We start from the raw sequence: 27,198 nt of genomic DNA on the forward strand, positions 1-27,198 counted from the left end.
GATCTGCAGAGTCACAGGATCCTTGAGGGCTTTAAATTCATCTCCTTTTAGTCCCCATGTTCAGAGCATTCCCACTGCTCTAACATAACCATTACATCTGTGTGTAAGAACTAAATAAATGCTACTATTATGTTTCTCTAAATGCAGATATGTTTCAATAGCAAGAAAAGGTGTTTAAAAATCAAATCAGCAAACTTGAGTTGGAGAAAGATCCCAGATTACACAAATTTTCAGCTCCAAATGTCTGCTTCAAAAGTCAGTCTGACAGTTTAAATGTTAGGTTATGTATAGATCAAGTAAAGAGCATCAGATATCAGGGAGGTAATTAGGTTTTTTTATTCTTCTTGGTGCTTCTGACATACTCTTTATGCCAGTACAGATCTGCAGACTTCTCTTCCCTGTGGAAAATGTTACAATTATTCAGGGACTATTTAGCTGTTTCTGACAACTTCCATCATTCATTTCATGTATTTTCATACTGGAAATTCAGATACTGCTCCAGGAATAGCTGATTTCCCAAAAGGTATAAGATTGCATTGCTAGGAAAAACAGTGTATTATTTGGTGAGGAGCACAGGCCTTTTCCTGAGTTTCTTTTTATGCATTTTTCACCTATTATCAAGTAAAGGGAAATGGAAGTCTCTGCCCAGAGGAGTTTCTACGTTGTTTCTGCAGGAATTCTTTTGTAAGGAATTGGCCTTTGTTTCACACAGTCTCAAGTCTTGAGTTAGCGTCCTCTTTTTCTTCTTGATGAAACTGAAACTTGGAGTTCAATGAGTTCCAAAAAGTACTACCAGTCCTGGTCTCTCTCTCTCTGTGGTTTCCTACTTGCCCGCCTGTCCAAGGTCCTTCCCATTAAAAGCGATATTGTGGTATATATTATGATTCTTCCTCCAAGATAGAGCCAAGAAGAGCACTACATGCTAGAAGAGATGACATGGTGACTTGCTGAAGGCATGCTGAAAGTTGTGGAAGATGAAGGCTATTTATGGCCTACAGGATCACACTCTGGCTTTAAATTCCATGGTGCTGTTCAAGTTAAGGATAGCAGCAAGCCTGACCTGACCTCTGAATTATAATGATGGGGACAGAACATTTTTCTCTTTCAAAAGCATTTTTTACACCTTTATTTGGTAGCATGCCTTGGTACTTATAGATTAATGTACATGGTATTGATAGAACTGGCAATTTAGTATGAGCCTGTGAACCAAGAATGGCATAGCTTGAAATGACTTTGTTTTCTATTTTCTCACAAAAGAAGGGTAATAAATTTCTTGAAGAGTACACAATATGGCGACAGAAATGGGTAACAGTGTTTTCCAGCTTGTTCCTCAGCATGTACCACAAGCCTGTGACACACACTGAGTAATGAGTGACTTGCTGTATGAATCAATACCTACAGGTAACCAGGGTAACCAGGAAGCCTCAGCTGAAATGCAGAGTGGATTTATTTAATCACCTCTCCGACAACACTGGGCAGCCAAGACACAGACACAGCTCCATTAGGCTCAGTTTATCCTAGTGAAAAGAGACACACAGGGGTACAGGCTCTGTTAGGCTCAGCTCATCCTAGTGCACAGCAGGGCTGGGGTGGAGCTGCTGCTGGCCCCAGAACATCAAAGGTTTTTTGCAGGAGCAGTTTATCATAAGGCTGTGCTTCTATGATCACTCCTTCTCTCAGCAGAAAGAAGGCTCAAGCATGTCTGTGACAATGTATTATCTCCACACAGGAATTCTGCTTCTCAGGACAGGAGAGGATGAACAACAGTAGACATTATAACTTAGTTTCCCCACACCAAAATTCTTAGTGTTCCCAGCTGCAAGGTCACTCTGAATGAAATTACTTCCTCCTTAACAAATCTTGTGGGTTTTACCCTTTCCTTCAAACACCTGCAACAATGTGTACTTTGATTTACAGAAAGTTGATATTATTTTAATGCATTTGGAATTCTGAGAACGTTCATATTCTTCTTTCAATGAAACAGGAAATCCAGTGACTCTAGTGAAAAGATGGCAATTTGCTACAACCGAGAATCTGTTGCCATGTTTTTCTTAATATTCAATGAAGTTCTGTGTTAGTAAATAAAAAAGGAAATAATATTTCAGGGTGATGTTTTGGCAGTAATAACTTTTCTCCCTCTCAGTCAGGAGAGTTTTGCTTGTACCATATACAGAGAATGACAGTCTGAGTTCTCTGACATGAATTCTGCTTTGGTTCAAGAGAGTTTGTTTTCAAAAAAGGAATGGCTTTTCTTTTTCCCTGTTTCTGTTGTAAAAACAATGTGTGGGTTATGGCATAGTGGTGGGACAGTTTAGAATGTGGGAGATTCAGTTGTTTCTTACAGGAGTCTCATTCTCTGTTAAAAATCATTCCAGGTGGTCTAAGTGCCAGCATGCTTCTTTTGCTGGTCTGTACTTGCAGTTGAGATATTTGGGAGAACTCTTTGCAAGGTTTTTTTGACTCTGTATGTTGCTGTGTCAGGAAGAATATGTTTGCTCTTTGAGCCAAGAAATTTCAGTTTCTTTTTAGGTGAGATGGAGGTTTAGGTTATAAAGATGTGACTGCATGCCTCTTTAATGTTAGAAGAGAATGAAAGAATGATTTGTAGTTTAAATTTGTGTCTGGTTTCCATGACATTTGAAAGCCTTGCAGATGTACTTTCTTCGAGAGTTGAAGGTATCATTCCTCTGTACAGAAAGGATTAAGAGAATTCAGGGGAGGCCAAGCAGTGGGGTGACCAAAGGGATTAAGTTTTGAAATATTATGTGGAACTAGAAAAATGTATACTACTCGAGAGAAGGCCAGTAGTTTCTGTAGCTTTTCAACCTTTTCAGTTAAAGTTGTGTCCTGCCTCTTATAATCCATCCTGCTTTCCCTGCCATTTGTCTGCAATTCTTGGTGATAAGGACTCTTAAGTATCATGCAGGAGTTTTTCCAGTTAATTTTCTCATTTTCAGAGTGAATAATGGATGGATTTGTGATTCTTTTCTACCCAAGAGTTAGGATTTATGGTTGCAGACTATTCATGAGAAAGTAGAGTCAGTGATGGAAAATATTAAAGGCTGACACTGGCAGATGGACATGTTCAGATTCATAAACTGCAGTGGGATAGAAGGTGTGCATGGGATGGTTTTGTTCCTAATTTCCATTTAGGAGACTTTTTGTGCTTTTGTCTGTAAAGTATACACATAGTTCATATTAATAGAAATCTGGAATATTAAAATATGCTAAGTTTTCAACTCCTTTTTTCAGAAGTAAATTTAAGCATGTTTAGTGTAAAAACACATCTGTCAGTGAAAGAAAACCTCAGTGTATTATTTTCTTCCCCAAAATGGGTCTTAAAGACATATAAGTAATTTTACATATGTTTTACATGAACAGAACACTCCACAATAACCAGAGAACTCAGGTAAAGGTGCCTCTTTGAAAAAGAAATCTATACTATGATTATTAACCCAAATGCAAAATCTCTTTGCTTTAAGATACATTGTTTTCCAGACTAGTACTTTTGTGTTTATACAGACTTACTGGGCATCTGTTCAAGAAAGTAAAACGTAATGTTATTGCTTTCACTGGTTATTCAGAAAAAGGAGGATGTTCTTCCAAAGGATATAGCCATATTTGTGAAAGACAGTGGAAAAGTGTAACCTTGCCATTAAGTCTGTAGAATGTCACATCTTTAAAATTAATTAATACTATTTTTCATCTTAGGTTAAAATGAACTCTCAGGGACTAGGCAGAATTGTCTGGGAAGTTCTGCTGGTTTCAATCCAGCCTTTCAGGCCAATGGTCAAGGCCAGATTCTCAGCTGCTGGGAATCCTCATAGCTCCTCTGGGAAGCTACTAATTGTGATTTTGTTTTCAATGGCCAGAGTTCTGTAGGCGCCTTCTTTGTTTTATTCTGGTAGCATGTTCATAGTAAATTTTATAAGGTGTTGTTCTTAAGCTGTTTAGCTGCAAAAGTTTATGAGAACTAGCAGATGAAATGGAAATTCTCAGCTTGTGCCTTTCACAGAAACTATTATTTTTTTTCTCACCAGTACAGTTGCACTGGGCTTAACTTGCTGGAGATCTCAGGGAAAATAGTAAGGCATTTTGTAACTTCTGCACTTTGGTAATGGCTGCCACAACAATTACTAGAAGAATGAAGATAAGAAGCTCTTCTCCAGCACTAATTAACTGCAGCACTTTTCATCAAGTAAGGTAGATAGCGTGGGGGGAGGGGGGGGGTCACTCCTTTTTAAGAAGTTACAAAATATTTTTCATTGTACTTAATCTCTTTTCTTAACTGATCATTCTTATACCTAGGTGATGCATCAATATTACAGCTTATTCAACTGAACATTGCAATTCTAGCATTCTAGAAACTAGTCTTTATGAAACACTCCTCAACCATGCAGGTACATATTTTCAGAGTTTTACACAAAGGAAATGGGATCCAGACACAGGCTCCACTGAAATGCAGATTAATGCTTTGTATGAAACATGTGCTTTGTCTTCTTGTATATTTGGTAGTTCAGGTTTCCATTTTCAGTTCTTTATGCCATTAGACTGGTAAGGAATTGGTTTGTGGGAAAAAGGAAGGGATCATCCTCCTCTACTTGGCACTGGTGAGGCCACACCCAAGTGCTCTGTCCAGTTATGGACTCACTACAGGATGGACATTGAGGCACTGTAGAGTGTTCACAGAAGGGGAGTGGAGCTGCTAAAGAGTCTGAAGCACAAATCCTGTGAGGAGCAGCTGAAGGAGCTGGGGATGTTTTGCCTGGAGAAAAGGAGGCTCGCTTGTTGAGGCACCTTCTTGTTGTCTTCAGCTACCTGAAAAGAAGGCTGCAGCCAGGTGGGGTTTGATCTCCCAAGTAACAAGTGATAGGACAAGAGGAAAGTGCCTCATGTTGCATTAGCAGAGGTTTTATTATGAAAAATTTCCTCCTGGAAAGAGTTGTCAAGCATTGGACCAGGCTACCCAGGGAAGTGGTTTGAATCACCACCCCTGGAGTTATTCAGGACGTGCATAGATGTGGCAGTCAGGGACATGGCTTTGTTAGGGACTTGGCAGTGTTAGGTTAACGGTTGGGCTCAATGATCTCAAACATATTTTCCAATCTAAACAATTGCATTATTCTGTTCTAAGTGTTTAATGATTCTTACAGGCAGCAAAAGGAAAATATCTGTTCTCAGGAACAGTCCTGGAACTTCTTTTGTTTCATAGAAATACAGACACAATACTTCCCAGAGGTCTTCTGGTTACAAAGAGCTTTCACTTTCATGAAGGTATGGAAGTAAAGAAAATCCTTCTGGTTCTTTTGTTGCTCTTCAGTTGTGTTTTTGGGGTTTTCTTGTTTGCAAGGCTTTAGAATAAGAGAGTTTTTGTATGACAGTGTATTGCACCATTGTGACCTACTTTGCTGTATAACTTATTCAGTGTACAAAAACTTCATGTTTTCCTTGTGTTTTTGTTAGGCATTTTCATTTGGTGTTTGTGCTCATTGTCCATGAACTCTAACACCTTGTAAAACAAATCATTATTCCTGCCCCAGACCTGCAAATTGAAAATGCCTCAACTTTTTAATTTATACATTTCTTCAAACATTAAGCAACAGAGTCCCTAGAAATTGAATACAAAAGGTTACTAATGCATCACACCCTGAATTACTCTCTCTCTTTGAAACTGCAGCTTTGACCTTTTCAGGACTGAATTTTCTTATTTTCAAGATTGCTAAAACACAGGGAACATATAAAGTGTAAAAGGAAAATAAAATTGTAACATTAGAAAGGAGGTGTAGTAAGAATACCGGACCCCAAACTTTGTTTTAACTACACTTAGTTTGGTTTGATTTTAGTGGGGGGAGGGTGGGTTTGGGTTTCTTTGCTTGTTTGTAGGGGTTTTTTTTTCTTAGTTTTTGGTGTATTTTGTTTTGTGGGGGGTTTTTTGTTTTAATTTGTTCTGAATTGTTACTTGTTAAGGACCAACTGAAATGTCCAACTTCATTCAATCATTTCTATAATGTAAAGACTTGGCATGCTACAATCTCTGGTGGTTTGGTTGATTTCCAAAAACAGTGATTGAAGAATGGCAGGTCATAATGAAAATATTTTACCTTTTAAAAAACACAATTGCATAAAATACTTTTGTGTGCATTTGTGTTTATCCTTAGTTACCCAGTTTTCCAAAACTGGAGTGTTTAGATATTATCAATAATTCTCCTTCTCCAGAGAAACACAGAGGGCAGTTGAATTTCTTTGGAGCTACATACACACCTTATTTTTCATCTTCCTACTGTGCAGTTATTCGAACGAGAACCTAATTCAGTGAAGCCCTGCAATAGCTTGTCACAACTGCCTAGCTAGTTTACTCAATTGGATGTGATGGCAAAGGGCTCTTCTGAAATGTTCATGGTGGCTGAAAGAGCAAGAACTATATTTTATTTTGATTATATTTAGTTATCTTCCTATTCTGGGCTATTCAAGACTACTTGCAACCAAAATTTTCAGCCTTCTCAATTGAGGTTCCTCTGTGAATATGTGTCAATTTGAGGAAAAGTGGCATAATCCTAGAAAACGCTGAGCAGTCACTTCATCTGAGCAGTTTTCTCAAACTTTCTTTGGAATTCTTGAAGTCTAAATGCTCTTTAGAAAAAGAGCTTTTTGACATCAATTGCCAGTGGTTTAGGAGTTGATTCTAAGCATCCCTTTGTGGAAACTCTGTCAGCTTTCAATGATGCAGGCAAAAGTCAAATATTTGCTATCAACATAATCTGTCATTGATCAATGACAGATATCACATATATGTATATGTAGTTAGAAGGTAGAAGAATTCTAAACTTCTGGGATTGTTTTGTTTTCTTGGTCAGCCAATGGTTTTAAAGGGCTGTGTGTTTCTGTTTTACCTCCCTCACACACCCAGATGTGTTGGTGGCAGAGGGGCAGTGTGTTCTGTGTGGTGTAGATGGAGATGTAGGTGGAGATTTCAGCAGGTTCCGTGTGTGTGTGGGGTCAGTGCAGAGCTGAGCTTTGGGCTTGAGGTGGGAGCCTGTGGCAGCAGCTCTGCGTTGCCTGCCAGGACCCAGGGGCAGAATATCTGTCCAGGGGGAACCTAACTGAGCCTGCATTTGCAAAGCATCCCTTTGGTTGTGCTGCAGCTAAAAGCAGGGCTAGGATATTGCTGCAGCTTATACAGAACACAGGACAGCTGAAGGAAACCAGAGAAAAACATCAAAACAAAGCATCCTGAGGAACTGACTGGAAACGTTCACATATCTCTTGCCTTCTGCTTCTGTCTCCAGACCTACACAGAGATTTTTATTGCTGGTCTTACTGTCTGTTCTTCAAGTGGGTACCACAGGATGCTCCCCAGTTCAGTAGAGTAATATGGGGGGAAAATCCACATGTTCATATGGAATTTTCTGCATAGATTCTTTTAAAAGCTATCACTCCTCTGGAAATAAGCTAAAGCCTTGTTGGTTTGGGGTTTTTTTGGTGGTTTTCTTTTGTTTTTTTGTTTGTTTGTTTGTGGGGTTTTTTAGGTTTTTTGGGGGTTTTTTTGTTGTTGCTTTTTTTTTTTTGTTGGTTTGGTTTTTTTTGTTTGGTTTGGGGTATTTTTGTATTTTTATTATTATTATTTCATTATTTCATTTTTTTTTATTACCAGATTTCATTTACTTGCTTGTTTCTATCTCTCCAGTGTCATTCTGTGCCATGATAAGAGATATTAGGTAATTTTAGAAAAATAAGCACCATCCTGAGGTGTTCTGCAGGCTTTTTTGTTTGTTTGTTTGTTTGTTTTAAGTTTTCTTTTAGTAACCTAATTTCACATTTTCTTTTTAAATAGTTGCTGGCTTATGTGGGGGAGGGGTGAGAGCTGTCAGTGAATGACCTGTTAATTTTCCAATGACTTTGAGCTTCTTTTCCCAATGCTAGAGAGTACTGCTTTAAAGAAAATGTTTCTCTTCAGGTATGTTTTGCAGTCAGAATATTCTAAGGATAAAAAGAACTTGTTACCCCATGTAAATTGTGAAATGTATCAATTTAAATAAGCTTTTATTTGAAATTTTTTTTTTGAGTCAATAACCATACAATTTCTGAAGGTAGCTGTGCTGTTGAGGACTGTTCATGTCATCAAGTGGCTCAGTGGATGTGAAACACCAGGGCTATTTCCAGTCTGAGTAGAGGCTTAAGTACCAGAAATGGAAAACTTCTAATTGCATAAGATATTTATGGATAAGTATCTGCTGCATCTTTTCTCTGAATGATTCATTTTAAAGCCACCATAAGACTATGGCACCATGTAAATATTTTCATATCCTGTAACTCATCTGGAGAAGCTGGAATGATGTCAGGGATGAAGAGGAAATTCTGGGGGGAAAAAAAATGTTTTCTACAATGTCTTGAATGATATCTGCCCCACAAGCTGACAGCTGCAAGCACCAGGCAGAAAGTCCTCAACAGAGAGTACATTTAACAGGTTGCTTTGGGGGCTAATATTAGGAAGTGAATTATCATTTTACCTTCATACAGTGGTATTGTATTAAGGGCTCCCAAATGGTAATTTAATATAGCTGAAGGTCTTTAGAAGGTTTTAATAGCTTCTTAAGTAGCTAGAAACTGATATAGACATAAAAACTGATTAGACATAAAAATAGCTGGTATGAGCTATGATGGAGGTCTTCATTTGTTCCGTATTCACTTTGGCCTACTGATGGAGGGATTTTTCCCAAGACCTGAAATAACCCTGAAATGCAGCAGGTTAGTTTGCAACAGGTCAACAGACAACTGATGCCCAGGATGTAGACATTTGGAGCCTATTTTGATAACATTGCTGGAGGGAAAGCATTAGTTTGAGCATTAATTTCTTGGCGTTTTTAAAATGCTAGACTTGTATCTTTCTTACAGAAGAAAAGGATAGTGTCAGACACTTGAAGAAAGGGAAGAACACTGTTTGTGGACTTGTTGTTCTATTTGTGATTTCTGACCCAGCAGATCACTCACTCTCAGGCACTTACTGAAAAGAAGACTTGATTTAAACAGCTCTTTTTGTGAAGCGCTGTGAGCTGCGGACATCTTTCTCCATCTCAAAAAGCAGATACTCACTATATTCATTGCTGTGATCATCACCAGTGCTGAGTGCTTAGGTACTTGTGCTTTCTTTTGAAGGCAAGGGAGACAGGTTCCTTTATCAGAATCTGTCTCTGCAGTTTAAAGAAGATGCTCACAATACTTTTCTTCTGTTAAAACAATCAGGCCAAACTTTCAAGAAGCAGCATCGATCTATGCTTTTCCAAGGTTTGATACCAAATCTTAGAGATACCAATCCACATTTAAAACTGCAAGACTTTCATCCACATCAGTGAATGCAGCACTCAGAATTACCACCAGTGGAGCTTTTTCTTGTTAGCAGTTTAAAGTTGCATTGGAGCAATGTTCCAGCAAGCCCTGCATCTACTGACAGTGGAGGGTTCTGCCTAACTTCGCACTAATTTTAGAATGAAATCAGCATCACGTTTTGAGGCAGAAATTCTTTTGTTCTCCTGAATAATTGCAGTTCTGGTATCAATCAGTTCTTCTTTTATTCTTTCTCACATTAGAAGGATTTGAATTCCCCAGTTTTTGTGTTGGTTTTTACACCCTCATGGACTGTGAATTCACCTTGCTTGGTATACCACCAGCACCCACAGTTTGCACCGGTGCCCATGGTAGGAACCTGGGGACAAATGTGCACAGAGCTGTGGTGGACATGGTCTGGGTGTTACCAAAACCGACTGCCAAAGTGCCCTAGATGTGGTTGGTAGATCTACTTTCTATCTGTTTCCCCTCTCCACTGTGGCCTCCTGGGTACTTCAGAGACACCAGGTGAGAAATGGGTCCTCTTAATATCAACAAGACTTTGACTCCTGTATGACATTAAGGAAAGTTAAGCTTTCCTGAGCTGAGCTATCTCTTCCTGTCTTCTCAGGTCATGGGGACAATATGGTGGTTTTTTGCTTCCCAACAGCATTCTTAACAATTTCTGAAGCTAAAAATTTTTCTCTTAACTTGCAAATGATGGCACACATGACAGGTTGGGTACAACACAGTCATGTGTGCTGATACTTAGAAGGTGAGAAGATTTTGAGGTTTATGCTTCTCTCTATCGCAAAAATGCTTGTTTGCATGAACCTTGTTTTTGTGCTGACAAGCTGATATATTACTGTGGACACACAACTGGCTGTTGGCTGATACAAGAGAGAAAACCACAGTCATCTTAATGCTGGGAGACTTTTCAGTATTAGAAGAAACAGATGGCTTGGAAGAGAAAATACTAGAAGGGGGAAAATTTGAGTATTCTGGGTTGTAGTTAGATCAGTTCCAAAAGTGAAGAGGAAGATTCGTTGTGCGTTTTGAGCATAAACTCTTACTTTTCTTTGATATATAAAATATCAGCTGGTTTCAGTCCAGTATCAGAGTGCTTACACAATAAGACAGTCTTAATTAGTCATTTCAGTTTAAATTGGCTGGAGTTTTGATGTTAATTGAATTGTTCTTCCTTTGCAGGGACCTCAGGGGCCTCCAGGACAAAAGGTATAGTATAAACACAATGCTGTGAAAATGATTATTCCTCCTGTGCCATATTGCAAGCAGAAATGGTGACTAAGCTACTGTACAATGCATTGAATCAATTACCTTAGGTCCTGAATTTTGTTTTTGCAAAATGGAGCCATATAATGTGAGACACAAGATTTCTCATTTCCCCCATCATAAGAAGTTCAAGCAACGCAGAGCAGACTGTTTTCAATCTGTCTGCTTAGCTTTCAGGTGAAAAGGTCACTATAATTTTCTCATTCAAACACTGGTGCGATTAAGAAACCAAAGTTAAAACATTGTGAAAGGTGGGGAGATACAGTTTCTGATTAAATGCATGTCTCTGCTCAAGTAGATCAGTGCCATATGACTAAAGAATTGACCAGCAGAAACAAAGGACATAGGTGTTGCTGATAAATAGTGCTTGGTCGGTGGTGTTCAGGTGGTCTGCCAGTGTCTTCCTGTTCCTTCAGTAACCTGAGACCCGACTTCCTGGGAATGCCTTCAGCATTATTTGCACTCATTAAAGCTGACTGCCTCGGTTTGATTGAGTGAGTTTAGAATTTATGGAATTACGCCATTAAAACAGTCCTCAGAATATCAGCAGTAGCAGCTAGTGAATGGTACTTTTCCGGCATCTGACTCGCATAGCACCAAGGTGAATCATTTTCTAGCTGATTTCAAAAGATTGAAAAGTTGTATGAAAGATATGTAACAAAACAGGTATAATTTGTATAAAGGGCATAAAAAAGAAGAGGAAGGCATAAGTAGTATTGGCATATGTGAGAAGGATGCCTGCTTTCCTTACTTCTGAGATAATGTTCTTTAGAGTAAAGCATATGTTAAAACAAAGCTTTTTTAAGAAAAGAAAAAAAAACCTGTAATATGTAAAAACATAATCCCAAAGTATACAAATTGGTGGAATTTTGGCAGCTGTGGGCTGTATAGAGTTTGCAGGCTGAAGGAGAGAACTACCCTTTGTGTTTAGCAATGCAGGAATGCGGCTCATGTCTGAGTTGCCATTACAAAACTATACCCTGAGAATTGTAGAGGAGGATATTTTCCATGTATGAGATCAGCAAACCCCACGTGCTGATGAAGTTTTGAATATCTGATAAACATTTACTTACCACAGTAGAATCAGCTTCATTTTACACTTTCTAGCATACTGTGTTCCAGAAGAAAAATAATCAACTGCCACTGAGAGGAGGAACTATTATACATAGGATAGTTTATTGAGGCCGATGGTTTAATACCTTCTTAAGCTTTGCCTTCTGGTTTTCTGGAAAAATGATACAGAGAGGTGAAAATGTTCACTCAGGCCCTTTTGCAGCAGCTTAAAGCCATGGCCACGCATCCAGCAAAAAGAGACAACAAGGATGCCAAAGTGGAAGCTTTGGGAGAAAGAGGAGAACATTGTATGTCAAGGAGATATGCTGGGATGCGGTGTATTATTTCTTACTGATTCAAAGCTCTGTTACTAGCTGTTGGGGGGTTCTTGAGACCTTCATGAGTTGCTTCCTTTTCCTGTTTCACAGGATTTCCCAACTCTATTACTTGACAAAATGTGTGCATCCATTTTGAACACGTTTCCTTTGGGTGTCGGTGATAATTTTAGTGACACCTCTAACCAAAGTAGAGAGGGAATTGCTGTGCAGCAATTCTTTAAGTTCCGGTCCTGAGCAGTGCCATCTTTATAAATAAGAGAATTCTGTATAAGCAGGTGCACCTTTCCTGCTTTCCTCATGTTTTGTGTTTTCACTGAACTTCCATAGCACAAGATCCTTCAAAAAATTACCTATCACATAGAAATTTACAGTATGAGAGCTTTGTAAAAAAGATCCCTCCAATGTTATAAGTCATTGTTAATTTTTTTTTTCTTCTTTGTCACTTGTGTTTGGCCTGTATTGACCTTTTAATGCTGATTGCACTCATATTGGTGCAGTTTCAAAGTGTATCTGTAACTTGTACTGTCAGACTGAATCACTGCATATTATCTCTTAAAAGCCTTGAGATTGATTGGTGCCACAAGTTATTGAGCTTGAATGATCCCTCTAGAAGCATTAATAGTTTTGTTCAAGTCCTATATTTGATTGCATAGGATCAGTCTCAAAACTTATTGTGAGCATTAAATGGAATAGCATTTCAGTTTTTACATCTATGACGTTACAAAACATGAGCTTGAAGCTTGTTTCTGGAAAAGGCCATGCGGTCTTTAAAATGTACAATATGAGAATATGTCTAGTTTGTATAAAATCTCAACTGAATGGAGAGCTCAGCCTGGATAAAAATGAGTTCTTCAAAAATTTATTGCAGCTCCAATAAGCAAACATTCACCATTACGTCTAAATACGGTATTATGAGATGAAAGGTTTCATGACCTGTTTAATTTGCTAAACACTGGCGTCTGTTTCCCTCCAGGGTTCTGTCGGAGTGCCTGGTGTTCCAGGGAAAGATGGACAAGTGGTGAGTTCTCTGACTTTTTCAGCAGTGCCATTATTTATGTAGTGGATTAAGCAATTTCAGGCTTGTTCACATGAGCAATATGCAGCCTTATATCCAGAACTGTGACTTCAAATTGGATCCATGGAAAAGACCATGTATAATATAGCATAATGTGTTTTGTGCTCTGAAGTAATTTTTTTCTAGTTTTACCTGAACAAGTAGCAAATGTAATTAATTAAGCTGAAGGTCTGGTGTTCAAATTTGGTAATGGCTGATAGGCTGTAGAAAGAAATGCATATTAATAGTGTGTTACTTGAGTCAGTGTATTTACAAACAAAGGGTTTTTTACTTTTTGTTTACTCAGTCTCATGATACAAACACTTTCATTTATATTGGATATTGATGTGGAGCCAATACGTTGTTAATACTACTTACAAATAGAGAAGTAAAAAGAAGTGGAAGTACAGCTGGAGGATAATTTGAAATTGAATTCTGAGGATGAAAACACAGAGGAATAAATCAAACAAATATTTTTTGAACACAACCAAAAGGAAATGCTAACTTAGGCAAGTCACTGTCATAGTTCAGAATGGCCCTCCATAAGGAGAGGTCACAATAAAGCAGCAGGGCTGTGTTACAGCAATGCTAAGGTTTCTTGGCAAATCTGGGTGATGAAGTTTAAATAATATTTCTCCTTGACTGTAAAGAATATAATCCATCTGTTGTTCTCACAAGCCCTAGCATTCCTAGTGAACTTCAAAAGCACTGGCAAGGGATGCCAAAAGGAAAATGTATGATATATATGTTCACCAGGTTCAAGCAGCAGCAGATGGTAGTGTATAAGGGTTGTCTTAGAAAATCCTCTCTTGTGCTTCCCTCAGCAAGAGGGAATAAGTATTCCTAGGAATAAATGTTGTTTCAAATAATTTACTTTTAATTCTTCTTTCCTAAAAAAGAAAAAAAAAAAGGATGTATTGTTTCTAATAGCATAATACATGGTATTATGTGGAGTTGCGTTATTTGTATGTTTTATTATCCCTGTATTATGTATTGGTTTATTCCTTTGTACCCCCGTGTGCAACTTGGTTTATCCCCAGTTTTCCCGCCTTGTCCTCCTTTCCTGCCTTCCCAGTATCTATCCATCACCCTGAAAGAGGCATTTTACCCCCCCCCGGGTGACTTGTCTATCACTCGGTGCCCCTTCCCATCCATCCAGAAGCTTCTACTCAGGGCACCGGGTGATTGGGCGAGGACCTGGGGCTCCCCCCATATCCTTCCCCCATTGGACCCCACCATATCCCCCCATCCCGGAGCCACCCCCTATCCCTATCCCCATTGGTCGTTGGATACCCCTCCCTTACAGTTTATAAGCCAGTGCAAGCACCTTGTGCTTGTTCCTGTTGGCTGGCATCGTTTTAGGACATTTGGTCCAGTTGGGCTACAATAAACTCGGACTTAGCCCCCAGCAGGATCCGCTCTTCATTCACCACCGCGAGGCTTGCCAGCGCTGCCCAGAACCCACAAAGGCACTCTCCAAACCCCAGCTGGGAGCGGCGGAGGGTGCCTCCATCGCCCGCCCTCGCCCCAGACTGAGAGCTAGCCGGGGCTGAGACAAAGGGAACTGGGGCGGGAGCATGGCAGCTGGCGCCCAATGTGGGGCGCCAGCTGCCGCGCTCCCGCCCCGGTTCCCTTTTCCATCGCCCGCCCTCGCCCCACAAGAGCTAGCCGGGGCGGAGGAAAAGGGAACCGGGGCGGGAGCGCGGCAGTATTAGACCTGTGTTTTCAGAGTGGTCATAAGAAATAATGTAATAATCATTTATTTCACTTTAGTGATAGTGATAGGAATTTATTTTAAGCTATTCAGAGTATTACAATTAATGTGAAACAAGAAAAAATATTTAGAATTATATATATATATATGCACATATATATATATTTAATACCAGAATTTATAAGAAAATAATATGAAATAAATTTGTTTGAAGTCCTCAGATTTTTTACTTCATATTTTATAACTGCATTCAATTGCAACAGGAATGGTAGACAGTGCTTATCAACTGAGATGCTGTTGCTATGCATAATTCAAGTAATTTTTGTGGCCTGACTGAAATGCCAGTGAAAATTTACTTTGTGGCATATCTGTAGGAACACTTCAGAAGACTGGATGAGGTGAAGTTGGAAACTGCTTTGAATAGAACAGAACCAATGATTCATATTTTATTCAAGAACTTTATTTTTAATAGTAATCATACAAACTCCAGCCAGAAAAACTCACTCAGATGAGCAGAAAAAATTGATATTAATGAAATATGTCAAATATGTGATTAACGTGTCATTTTGGGAGACAGGGAATTTTTTTAAGCTCTTTGACAAAGTTGTTGCATGTCTATTTTTAGGAGACACATAGACCTATCTGTTGTCATGCTTCAGGGGACATAAAACAAATGTGCTTGTGAACATTATGGGAAGATGCAAACACATATTTAAATGTTGGTTATCAATTTTAAATTGTACTTTAAAAAAACTCCAAAATTTTCGATTTATGGTTGTCTATTTATTTGATTTACTTCAACATTCATCGCATCTATAACTTCGCAGACATTTAAAATTATTACCACTTTATTAAAGATGTCAGCATGTTTTTATTGTTCCTGGACTGCTTTACTTTTGACCTTTAAAAAAAAACCTGAATTACTAAAGTGAAACATAGGCACCAGGACAAATGCCACACAGATAAAAATAAATTACCGTTGAATCCTTTAGTTTGATTTCTCAACTCTTGGTCAATATTGACTAGAAACTACTTCCATATTATAAAAAAATGTATTATTTTCATGTAATCCTAGGCAGATGAAAGTTGCATGTTGCTATCTCTTTTAATAAATTAAAAAATTCTGTTAGGTTGGAAACAGTGATAGAAATGAAGTTTAAACTGAAGCAGTGTTTGTCTAAAGTTAGAACATATAATGCAGCCTAGCAATCCCATGTTTATATTTTGCTATCAAAAGGTCAGTTCTTCCAGTTTCTATGAAAAAACAGATTCTCAATGCAGTGCAACACACAAGATGTTGATGAGGACCAGAGCGATGATTTTAAGAGTTGGGCTGTACTGTGAGCCAGCTGCTGGCACTTCTGGCTTTACTCATTCAGATTCATGGTGACTTGCAGAATAGTTGGGTTCAACTTGCATGTGTGATGCGAGTCATCCCCTCTTTAGAAGTTATGTAGTTAAAGGACTTTACAAAGGCCTTACTGTCTTGGTTGGCTTTTGGTCATTGAGCTCGCTCTGTCAGACATCATCATGTACAGTGCACTAAGTTCCAAGTTAATATTTTTCCTTGGTTTAAAAAGCAGAGTGTTAAGCACATGCTTAAAATTAAGTGTGTGAATGCTTTTCTCGTTTGGACAATGAAATGTTTTTCAGCCGACGAATGTCAGAAGTGTATTCACTTTGCTCTATCCTCAAGCAGTTGAACAAAACAGAGTTAGGTCATCATCATCTATGTGCCTCTGTAATTTTCCTTTTTCTTTCTTTTCACCTCTTCTTTAATTGAAGAAGAGGAGATGATTGACAAGTCTGACCATAGGTCTGGGAATGAGATCATAAATTCTGAGTGCACTTAGAACAGTCTTTTAATCCCTTAACATATGAACCACTTGTCTTAGACAGTCTCTAGATATTAGAGTAAGTGTAATTTTACACAACCCACATGTTTTCGCAGGACTGTTAACTAGTAGATTTTTCTTGTATTCAGAGTAGCAAAATCCCTGCCATAAAACCTTCACACATTAGGCCAAATCCAGTGAAACTTTACAGGTAGCCTTACAAGGACATTTACAGTTCTTAATTTGCTCCTACATTTGAGAAACTACAGCAAGTTTATCTTGAGAACAGTAACTGGAAAGGAGCTGCTTAGTAATATCTACATCTGGAGAGAGTGTTTTTTCTGGGATGGGCCAAAACCTGCTGAAATAAGGAATCTTTCTGAGTGCTCCTTTTCCTTTGCAGACTTTAGTGAAATCCCAGGTTTCTTTCTGTCACGATGCAATGGCAGATAAATTTCCCTTTGTCCATCCCTGGCAGAAGCTCCTCAGGCACTCAAAAAGTACAAAAAAACATTAGTTCTGCATGGAGCTAGGAGGTTACAGTGATCTAAGGATATCATATCTGTACATTAATCATGTTGAAATGACCAAAAAGGGCTTCTTGGAAAGTTAAATTCTGCAAGTATAGAATATATATTCTGGTATTTTTTAAGTGGTGCTGACTTGATAAGGGCTGTCAATGACTGCAGCAGCACATAAAGAGAAAAACAGAGATTCCTTAAGTTAATATGGTATTTGGCCTGAAGGAACTTAGTTTCTGGAGTTTGTGCAAATAACTCTGTTATAAATAAGAGTTTGTCTGGAGTGGATAACCCCCCCCACTCTAAACTTCCATAAATCGCTTTTTCTTATGTAGTACTTGATATTTTGATGGGGTTTTTTATAAGGGTATATTGAAAACAGAATGAGTGGTCAGGATAGTTCCCTTCATTTCAAATTCTTCTGATAGATTTGCAATAGCAATATGATAAACCTCAGAAGAATTTTCCCTCAAATCAGTAGATTCAGAGTCTAGGTATGCACATTTCTTACTGCTTTCTTCACACTTTTTATTTCTCTAATTTACATGTATTTCCTTATTACTGTGTGCAGTGCTGTGTAGGAACACATTTGGAAGGTGGCAGTATCAAATTTCTTCAGTGAAATGAGGAAGGGTATGCATGTACTAACATTTTTTTCAAATAAAGGGAGGGAACATTATAACTGCAGTTCACAAATTCTCAGACAGGTTTGCAGGCCAGCTGAGTCTTGTTGAGGAGCCTTTCTACTTAATTTCAGTTGGTGAGTGGGCCAGGAGAGATTTCCAGTCCTTAAACAAACTATTTTAAGTTACTTTTGAGGGGTGCAAAAAGCAAGTTTAAAGGAATTGAATTCAACCTGGTTTGAAATGGAAATCATAGTAACATACCTGAAAAACCTCTTTTTTACCCTCTGTCCTCATCTGTGTATTTTAGAGTAAAATTAGATTGGATTAGGTTTGGGGCCTCTTGTGTTTCCTTATCCTTAAATTGATTACATTCTAGTGACTGAAAAATATACCAGTACTGACAGCCTTTCTTTCAGGGTGAGGTGGATATCAACCAGCTGGTGTTGAGAGTTATGCATCTCACCAAAACAAAACTTATTTCAAAACTAGAGCCTCCAGACTGGTTTTTTTTTTTCTGTTACAAACAAGAAAAGGTGGGGCCTCCAGCCATGTTATTTTTAGCTGATTGATTCTGGATATGAAGGTATATGCCTCAGGGGCAGAAAGCAGTCCAGTAAGGAGAAAGATGCTTTTGACTGCCTCAACTCCTTTAATATGGACTCTGGTGGGTAATACATTTTTAGACCTGTTCTGAAGTAGATTTTATGAGTTCTTATTGACAATTTTTTTTTTCATATTACCAGCAGAGCCCAAGCAATGCTCTATACACCTGAGTACTCACCAAATTCAGATTCACTTCAGTATAAGCATGAAGACTTCCCCTACCACAAGAGTATCTGAGGAAACTGCTACACTTATTTATTGAGCAGAGTGCTGAAAGTTGTTCTTTGCCCAAATACAGGAAAGAAATAGTGGGTTGGTCAAGTTACACAAAGGCAAGTTGAAAATAACTTAATATTAAAAAGAAGTCAAGGGTTACCTAAACAGTATTTCTAATGCAATATGTTTGCCAGTGTGGGGCGTGACGTTTGTGCATCTGGTAGTTTTGTTGCTGCTTTGGTACAGCAGAACCTTGATAGGCAGGATGTTCAGATAAGATGCTGCTGCTACCCCAGCATCCCACAGAGCTCTTGATCTTTCCATCATGGTGTCAGTTAAACCAAACATTGCTGAGGTGGCATTTGGAAATCACAGCCCATCTCAGTGCCAGGAGGGAGATTTTTATTTTTATTTTGGTGCCTCATCATCGTAGTTCCACACAGTGCTTGTTGCACAGGACAGCTTCTGTGGTGTAGTTTAGTTGGGAATAAGAATGCAGAAGGGCAGAAAGGGCAAGTAACACTTCCTTTAAATTGTGTACCAAGACACTTCACACCTCACTATAGCATCTTCCCCACTGTTCAGCCCTTTAGGGAAAAGTTCCAAGGGGATTCTCTGAGGGTACCTTTACACAATTTCTCTGGGTCTTACATCTTTTTCTTCTGTGAGGGTACAGTTTAGCCCTCATTAATTCTTTAACTGGGATCATGGGTTGTTTTCTATAGATACCAGAAAGTTTTAGAATTGTTGCCATCACTCTGTTACTGATAATTGCTCAAGAGTTCATGACTGAAAAAAGACAAGCTGTGAGCTAAAGTTAGATGTACTATAGAAAAAAATTATTCTTTAAATGGGATAAAAACACTATTGAGGCTGCTCTTGGAGTACTTTGTCCAGTTGTGGGCTCCTCACTACAAGAAACACATGGACAGACTGGGTAGAATCCAAGTAAGGGCCTCAAAGCCCTTAATCTCCAGAGGTGCCTTCTCAGTTCAAGAATTCTGTGATTCTATGAAAGAAAAAGATAAATAAAAATATGTGGTCTTGATTTGAAAGCTAGCTGATGTGCAGGAGACAATTATTTCTGCAACCTAGCACCTTTGCTGTCAATGCAATTAAAGAGAAACTACAACAGCAGTCAGGAAAGACATTAGCCATGGCCTGGTGAATGTAAAAAACGTGACATTAAGGACTTAGCTTTATAACTTCTTTCATTTTATCAGGTTGAAAAGCAGTCTGATTTAAATTGTTGCATTGAATGACACTATTGAATGTCTGGTGTTCCCTTACATGCATCACTCCTTGAATAGCAGTGTCATCATCCTCAGCCTCTTAAAGGTCAGTTGTGCTTTTTGTTCATCTCCAAAACACTAACCTATGAGGCTGAAGTGTACTTATAGAGCATTTTACACTCCAGCTTTACTCTTACAGCATTTTGATCTCTGGTTTTAATACATGCTTTTAATTATAAATAGATAAGTAAATAATAGTAACTAAACGGAAGAAAAATAACTAACTATACTTCCTAACAGAAATATTTTAAATTATTTCCATGTCAAGAATCAAAATAATTTTTTGGGATGAACATGTCTAAAATGACACAGTATCTGAGTAGGGAAGAGCTATCAATCTACTCGTCTTCAAAAGTTATGAAGCTCTTTGCTTCATAGCTACTTTGAGCAGAGCATTTTTATTTTTGTTTTGTGGTTTGGTTTTTCTTGTTTATTTTGGGGGGGGTTATGTTAAGGCTTACTGGGATTGTAAAAATCTGCACATAAAGTCAGACTGCCCAACCTACAAGACATTGTATAGTGACAAAGGGAGGCTCCCTGGCACAAAGCTTATTTAGCTGTGAACTGGGAATGTTCTTCAGGGCTAGGACATAGAGCAGCTTATGGGCTGTACATTTTAACTTCACCTTATTGCTCCCTGTTTCCCTGTACAGAGAAATAAAGGTCTAACATAGAGAAAGGAATATTTTCCCTGTTTTTCTGAACATTTGAAATCGAACAATAATCACTTCAAAAGCATAAAGGCACAAGGTAATTTCTTTGTTACCTTTCTAGGTTTGCCTTCAATCTTACCCATTCCCAGAGCTGGTTTCTGCACTTCAAGAATCTTTGCCTAGTACTTTCAGTACTGTTTGTGTAGTGCTGAGCACAGCAAAGGTGCATATAGGTCAGAAATGCGATTGCTGGTATGAATGGGGATTTACTATGACTAGGTGGCAGGCTGAGGTTTCCACTTTCTTCCAAATAAAGTAATTTTTTTGTTCTATTTTTGCAGTCTCCTTTTTGTCATAGCAGTAGCCCTCTTCATCCGTAGCACTGATATGTAAACCTGGGAGAAAAGTGCAAGCTTGGAACTTCAACTTTTTGATTTGAGATTTAAGGCCCTGAAAGCATCAGCCAACAGCAGCTGTTTGAAAATGAAGGGAACAGAAACAAGCGTGTTTGGGGCATGGGGATGAGGAGAAACAAGTGTATATTCATGGGTCCCTTCTGCTTCATTTTGTCAACTGGCAATTTTCTTCAAGAGCCTTTTAGGTCAATCCTTTAGGACACTCACACCTAATCTCCAACAGCTTCTAATCCTGACCACTCATATATCAAATATCCATGCCACTTTATCAGCCTCACAGCTACTGCAGTACAAAGGGGCCTTGAGAAGGGGCTGACACAAGTGACTATTTAATTCCCTGAGGACTTAATGGTACCTAACATTTTTTGCTTTGACTTGGAAAATGCCTCACTAGGGTTTTTCTAGAACTTTGATGATTTTGGTTTGTTTTTTGAGACAGTCCAACTCTTGAGGAAATTAAAATGTAATTAATGATTCTGTTACCTAATTTAGAACTACAACTGAGCTTGCTTTCACAGACAATCAGAGCTAATACATCTATGATTAAATCTGCCTGCAGAAGAAAGAGCGAAGTTCTTAATAGGAGACTTTTATGGAGGACTAGAAAATAAGTCTTCTTGTGTTGAGATAAATATAAAGGAAGAGCCTTTATCTTAATATCTCTAGCTTTTGAGTAGAGGATTAATTAATCATGTGTACTAAGTTTGAACACTGTGAAAATTGTTCACTGAGTTTCTGATACAAATTACTCTTCCAAATTCAATTGCTATGTTAGCTATTGGATTTAACTTTTCCACATTTTTATACACTTAAATAGCAGAGGACTTTTAGAAGAACCTAGTTGCAGACTTTCAAAAATCTTTCTTTGGCTGTTATTTTAATGTGCTTTGCGATGTCAGAAGTGTGATGAAGTTCTTTATGTGAGGGTTATAAAAGATATTTCCTGTGAAACTGAGATATACATCTGCAGAAGCTTTTACATAATAAGCCATGAACTCTAGTTGTTTTACAATAAAGTCTAACCATTGCGTTATTTTATCTAAAATGAATATCTGTTGTTTTCCCATAAATGTGGGATATAAACACTAAAATTATCTTTTAGAGTTTTTATTGTTTGACTTGTTTTCTTTTTTCTTGTTTGCTTCTTTTCTTTATTTTTAAAATTGAAGATGGGAAACAAGATTGAAAATAAGTGTTATTTGCTGATTGACTTATAAAAATCATTTATGACTCCTTAAGCTGTAGAAGAGTAATATATTACCCTTTGAACATATCCAAAATTTGGAACATTGATGTAATGCTGACAGTTTTTAAATTTTTTAAAACCACTTTTTGGCCACTTGTATGAATATAAAAAATGGATAAGCAAAGTATATTTAAAAAATTGAAAAGCTCTCTGTTTTTCCAAATTCTTCCATTTCTGAAACAGGCTCTTCTCATTTTTCCATTATCTGTCTTCTATCCAAGACCAGAAGCACAAATGTCAAGATAAATTAAGATAAGCCTTTCTAGCAGCATTTTTAAGTTTTAGAAGAGAGCATTGGCAGTCTTGCTGGTCAGACTGTGCTTTTAAGGTTAATTGGACAGATTTTAAGAAGCAGGAATCACAGGTCTCATTTCCATTTAGTGTGATATGTGTGTGTTTCCACCTTCTTTAGAAGAATAATTTCTTACCTTACATTGGTTAGAGTTAATATACCCTGACAAAATAAGTCATTTTAGTGCCTAGCTGTGGAGTACATCTTTTCAGAGTCTTTTAAAATTGTTTTTATCATTACTGGCCCATTACGAGAAGATTAATATATTTCATCATATCTTTCTTAACTTCATCTTTTTTTTTTTTCTTTGCCTTTAGGGTGAACCTGGTTTGCCTGGCATAGCAGGAGAGAAGGGAGAAGCAGGGCTCAAGGTCAGTATTGAAAATGAATTAAAAAAAGAAGCACAGAGTATGTGAGTGCATATGTAGATGACAGTTGTGCTTTCCAGCTTGGGTTTATATTCTGACTGGCTTTTAATGATCTGCTCCCTCCAGTGATCAGTGCTGTAAGAGGCTTTACACATCTCTCCATAAAGAAGCACATTCTTCTGTGGTGCATGTGTAATTCCAGTCAGTGGCACTGACGCGTAGGCATCCACTGCCAGCTGAATGCAATATGCCTGCAAGTGTTTGGGAATTTGGGGACCTTTTCAGAAAGGCTTTGTTTATGCTCCTTACAATGTGTTTCAGGCTTCTTTTCAAGAACTGCTGCGGTCAGTTCTTTGACAAATGTCAGGGTGAAGTCTTGAGGGCTGATCCTGCTATTATGGAAGTTAACAACAAGCCTCATTAGGAGCATGTCTCAGCCTGTATTTGCTACATCAGAATGACTCTTTGCACTTTATTGTTATATAGTTTGTTCTGTTGTTTTAATATTGAACAGGTGAAATAGAGCATAAAGTTTATGATAACTTCACTTAAAAGAAAACGTGACATGTCCAAGATGATGGGATCTCTGGGCCTCTTGGAGGGGGTAATGCTAATTTCTAATCCCATCAACTGCGAGTGAGCGTCTCTGGTGCACATGTGCTCTTCAGCTGATTCTGTGCATCATGCTGCCACTGACAGACATTCAAGGCAGCCTCTTTACATTTACTGACTGGCTGCTTGTCCATCAGGAATGAAAACAAACCATTTGGGAGCATGACCTTTTCTTACTTTGTATACAGAAGAAGCCAAATTATGGCAGTTGATGCTCCATTCGTATTCACAGCTGTAGTCCCTGAGTTGCCTAGCGACTGCCAGCCATCAAAAGGGGCAAAGATGAACCAGAGTGCAGATCTGAGCTACAAATGCAGAGATGAGTTGTCAGATCAGGCTGGGATGCAAAAGTGCTTTTGCAGTTTCTCAAGCACATTTTAATTTTGAAAAAAAAAATGTCTTTTAGCTATCTTTATGTTACAGAGGTTGTTACAGAGAATATAAAGAGCACTGAATGCTCTTTACTGTGGAACAGTTATGAATTTGTTCAAGACACTTAAGGCATTTTCTCTCTCTTGAAGAACTTTCTGAGCTGTTGACAGAATCATAAGACTTTCCCTTCACATTCAGACTTTTTGTTTCCTTTGTTCCCAAAACAAGGAGAACCACACATAGAAGCCACCTAGGTCCCTGCAGGCTGCTTCTCAAAGACATGTGTCTGTTTGTCAGGATCTAGGACAAAATAGAGAGAGAGATCTTCACATGTAAACCATTGAAGATTTTAAAAATAAAGCATTGAAGTTGTATTGTCCATTGAGATCTATTAAATTTACATATTTTATTGTTCGTTGGAGATTTTCTTGTTGTATTGTAACATCTGCGACATTGTCATCAGTAGTGACATAATATTAGTAAGGATAGTAATACTAACATTAGTAATATCTAATGATAGTAAAGCTAAGAGTTTGATTTTTCCCTGAGTTAATAATTTATGACTTCTTTGCTCCAATTATTTTCCTTAGGGTGACCCTGGAGAAAGAGGAGAAAAGGTGAGATGTTTCACTTCCTTTGTTGTGGTTCTCTTTTGGATAACTTGCTTGGAGAATCGCCACTGCATTGATCCCAAGTTTAAAACTGAAAAACCACAGCTCCAACCTAGAACTTGAGTGGCACTGAGCAGCCTTTCCAAGGGTCAGATAATACCTGCTAATGGAAGTTATTGATCTGTGGTTACTGCAGTGGGATTAGACACAGAGTGCAGTGATTGTGTGTTAAAGGCTGCACAGCTGAGCAATCAGGAAACTAATTCTAACTATAGTGAGTGTCAGAAGATAATGAGCCTGTCTGAATAAATTCGAGATTCACACATTTCTCATAACTTGCTTTTGATGCTCTGACACCTGCATGAAATAAAACAATTAGGTAACAGAATTATAAAACTACATAGATTTTAAGTGATACCTGGATAACAAGGTCTCAATGTACTAAAAATAAAAATGGAATGCTCCATTTGTGTTTGGGTAAGTTTAACTAAGAGCAAGGGAGTCTGTCCCCATGATCTCCAGTGATGCTGTCTGGAGAGGCATGATGCTGCTCTTACTTTCAGTGAATTAGCAAGAACTTGATTCTCTGATGTCCAGTCATAGCAAGGCAAGACAAGGAGGTGGAACAAGCTCCATGCTGCAGAAGAGGAGTATAGTTCTGCTCTTCCAGGCATAGTGGCTGGTAAAAGCACAGTGAATTCAGAGCTGAGCTTCCTCATCTGCTCACAGGGGCAGTTTGAGAACTAGCATAAGCCTTATTTTGAGTGGAAATCCATGCACAGCCTCATCTTCTGCAAGTATACTGAGCTTATATTTAAAAAGTAATTTGTTTGTACTGAGGTGCAATTTTCTCTTGAGAAATGTTTACCTGTTTCTTTGCAGCTGAATTTCACTTCCAGATCCATGTAAATCTGTGTAATAGCAGCTAGAAGCATGATTTGCTAAGGCAATTAATTTCACATTTTCAAAAGCACACCATAAAAATAATCTAAGGCAGTCTTCAAATTGTATAACCCACATTCAGAACTATGTAATTATAAAATATGCATAATGAAACAATTTCTTCTGTTAAAATTATATTTTTAAAGTACTTCAGTAATCCTTAGTTTGTTTTCAGACGTAAAAGGAATAACAATGAATTTTAATGTGTAGTGAATTTTTGTTACTTAAAACCATTCTATTTTTCCATGATTATCCTTTGTCTTTTTCTAAAAAGTGTGATTACAGATTCCTTCAATATGCTTTATCATGTTAAATGAACTTGGGATGACATTCCTCACTGTTACTCTTCCATGTTTCATGTATGTTTCCTTAATTAAAGTGCTGCTAGATTGGTAGCTGGTCCCATTGTATCAGTGACTGTGATGTATAAATTGCTAAGTCTTCTTCAAATGTAATTTCACATTAAGGTTTTCAGAACCATATGACAGATACTGAATAATGTTATTTGAACAGTACTAGTGATTCTCTAACCAAAGCCAGGAATGTGTTTTTAGTCTACTTAGGCTCTATTTTTATCGATATTTTTGGCATTTTAAATACTTATTGCACTTTACATGAACTTCAAGTCCCACAGAAGATTTTAGCCTGTATTCTTAACATAAAAAACATATAACGTATTTGATGTAGTCTGGGCTTCTTTTATGGTTACATGACTAGGTAGAAATTTGGTCTTTTTATAAATAAATATTGTAAAATTTTTATTTTAAAATTTGGGCATTTTTTTTAGTAGAAAATGTCTACTCATCCACAAAAAAATGCTATCTGAATGTCACTTTTTAACAAAAACAGTGCATAGAATTTATGTCGAAATAAAGTCATTTGGTAGCTCCTTGAAGGAGTGACCTTTAGTGAATTTTTTTTAGTTTGTGAATCATTCATGAGGGACTTTGGTCTTAGAAAGTATATGCAATAAATTACTTGGGAATCTCAGTAAAAACTACTGGGATTGTCTAACTGTCATCTGAATTTTATTAGATGCATCTAGGTGAATGTGTCTGTATTGGGAAGAAAAATGTGTTTGTAATTTAAAGTGCTGAATCATCATGAAATCATTAAATCATTCCTTCCTTGCTAAACTGCAGTGAACTGAGAAAGGTGGTAGATTATACCAGCAGGTATTTTGATGCTTTGTGGTGGGGTTTTTTTACAGATCTGTGAAAGGGATCACAGTTTTAGTGAAGTCTGTATAAGACATAGCCACTTCCTGGCCCTGTCACAGAGACTATCTGATTAACAAAATCAGCTTGTGTTGGTAATCATGTTGGAATGCTGACTCTTCTCTGCATACTGTGTGCTTACAGAAAATCATTAAAATATAATGTGTGTTTTGATTATAGGGGGAGGCTGGTGAGAATGGACTGAAGGGTGACACAGGAGAAAAGGTAACAACACTTCTTAGAAGAGAAGAAAATGTGTGCTTTAGGCATGCTTATAGTATAACCAAATAATGAAAATAATAATTTCTTCAAAAGAAAAATGCATTTTGAGCAGAGTTTTTTTTTAAAGGTGAGTGATTTGATTGAGTTCATTCTCACGAGCAGCAGAAAAAATTTCACTATTCTGTCCAACTGAGCATAAGATTTCTTACTTTATACAGCACACTATAGCTAGCTAGCTAGATAGCACTCCTCTTTGTTGAAATTTGCATCATGCAGAAACTTTGGTCACAACCGCCAGCTGGAACTGCCCCTTTGAATTACAGCTGTGTTTTCTGATATACCCTGTATCTTTCTCCCTTCTTATTTTCATCAAAGAGTGGG

General features: G+C 37.9%; 1 protein-coding gene across 17 annotated transcripts in view; it reads left to right on the forward strand.

The window, feature by feature from the left end:
* COL25A1 (collagen type XXV alpha 1 chain) overlaps window positions 1–27,198 on the forward strand; it is a 291,232-nt gene that overhangs the window by 211,070 nt on the left and 52,964 nt on the right. For all 17 annotated transcript variants that reach the window (XM_085578995.1, XM_085578980.1, XM_085578982.1 and 14 more), the window contains 5 exons: window positions 10,531–10,557; window positions 12,979–13,023; window positions 22,791–22,844; window positions 24,416–24,442; window positions 26,776–26,820. In XM_085578995.1, coding sequence (XP_085435121.1) covers window positions 10,531–10,557; window positions 12,979–13,023; window positions 22,791–22,844; window positions 24,416–24,442; window positions 26,776–26,820 — 198 coding nt within the window. The remainder of the gene's footprint in view (window positions 1–10,530; window positions 10,558–12,978; window positions 13,024–22,790; window positions 22,845–24,415; window positions 24,443–26,775; window positions 26,821–27,198) is intronic.

The sequence above is a fragment of the Lonchura striata genome, chromosome 4 (assembly GCF_050655825.1).
Source record: "Lonchura striata isolate lonStrDom1 chromosome 4, ASM5065582v1, whole genome shotgun sequence".
NCBI classification, from domain to species: Eukaryota; Metazoa; Chordata; class Aves; order Passeriformes; family Estrildidae; genus Lonchura; species Lonchura striata.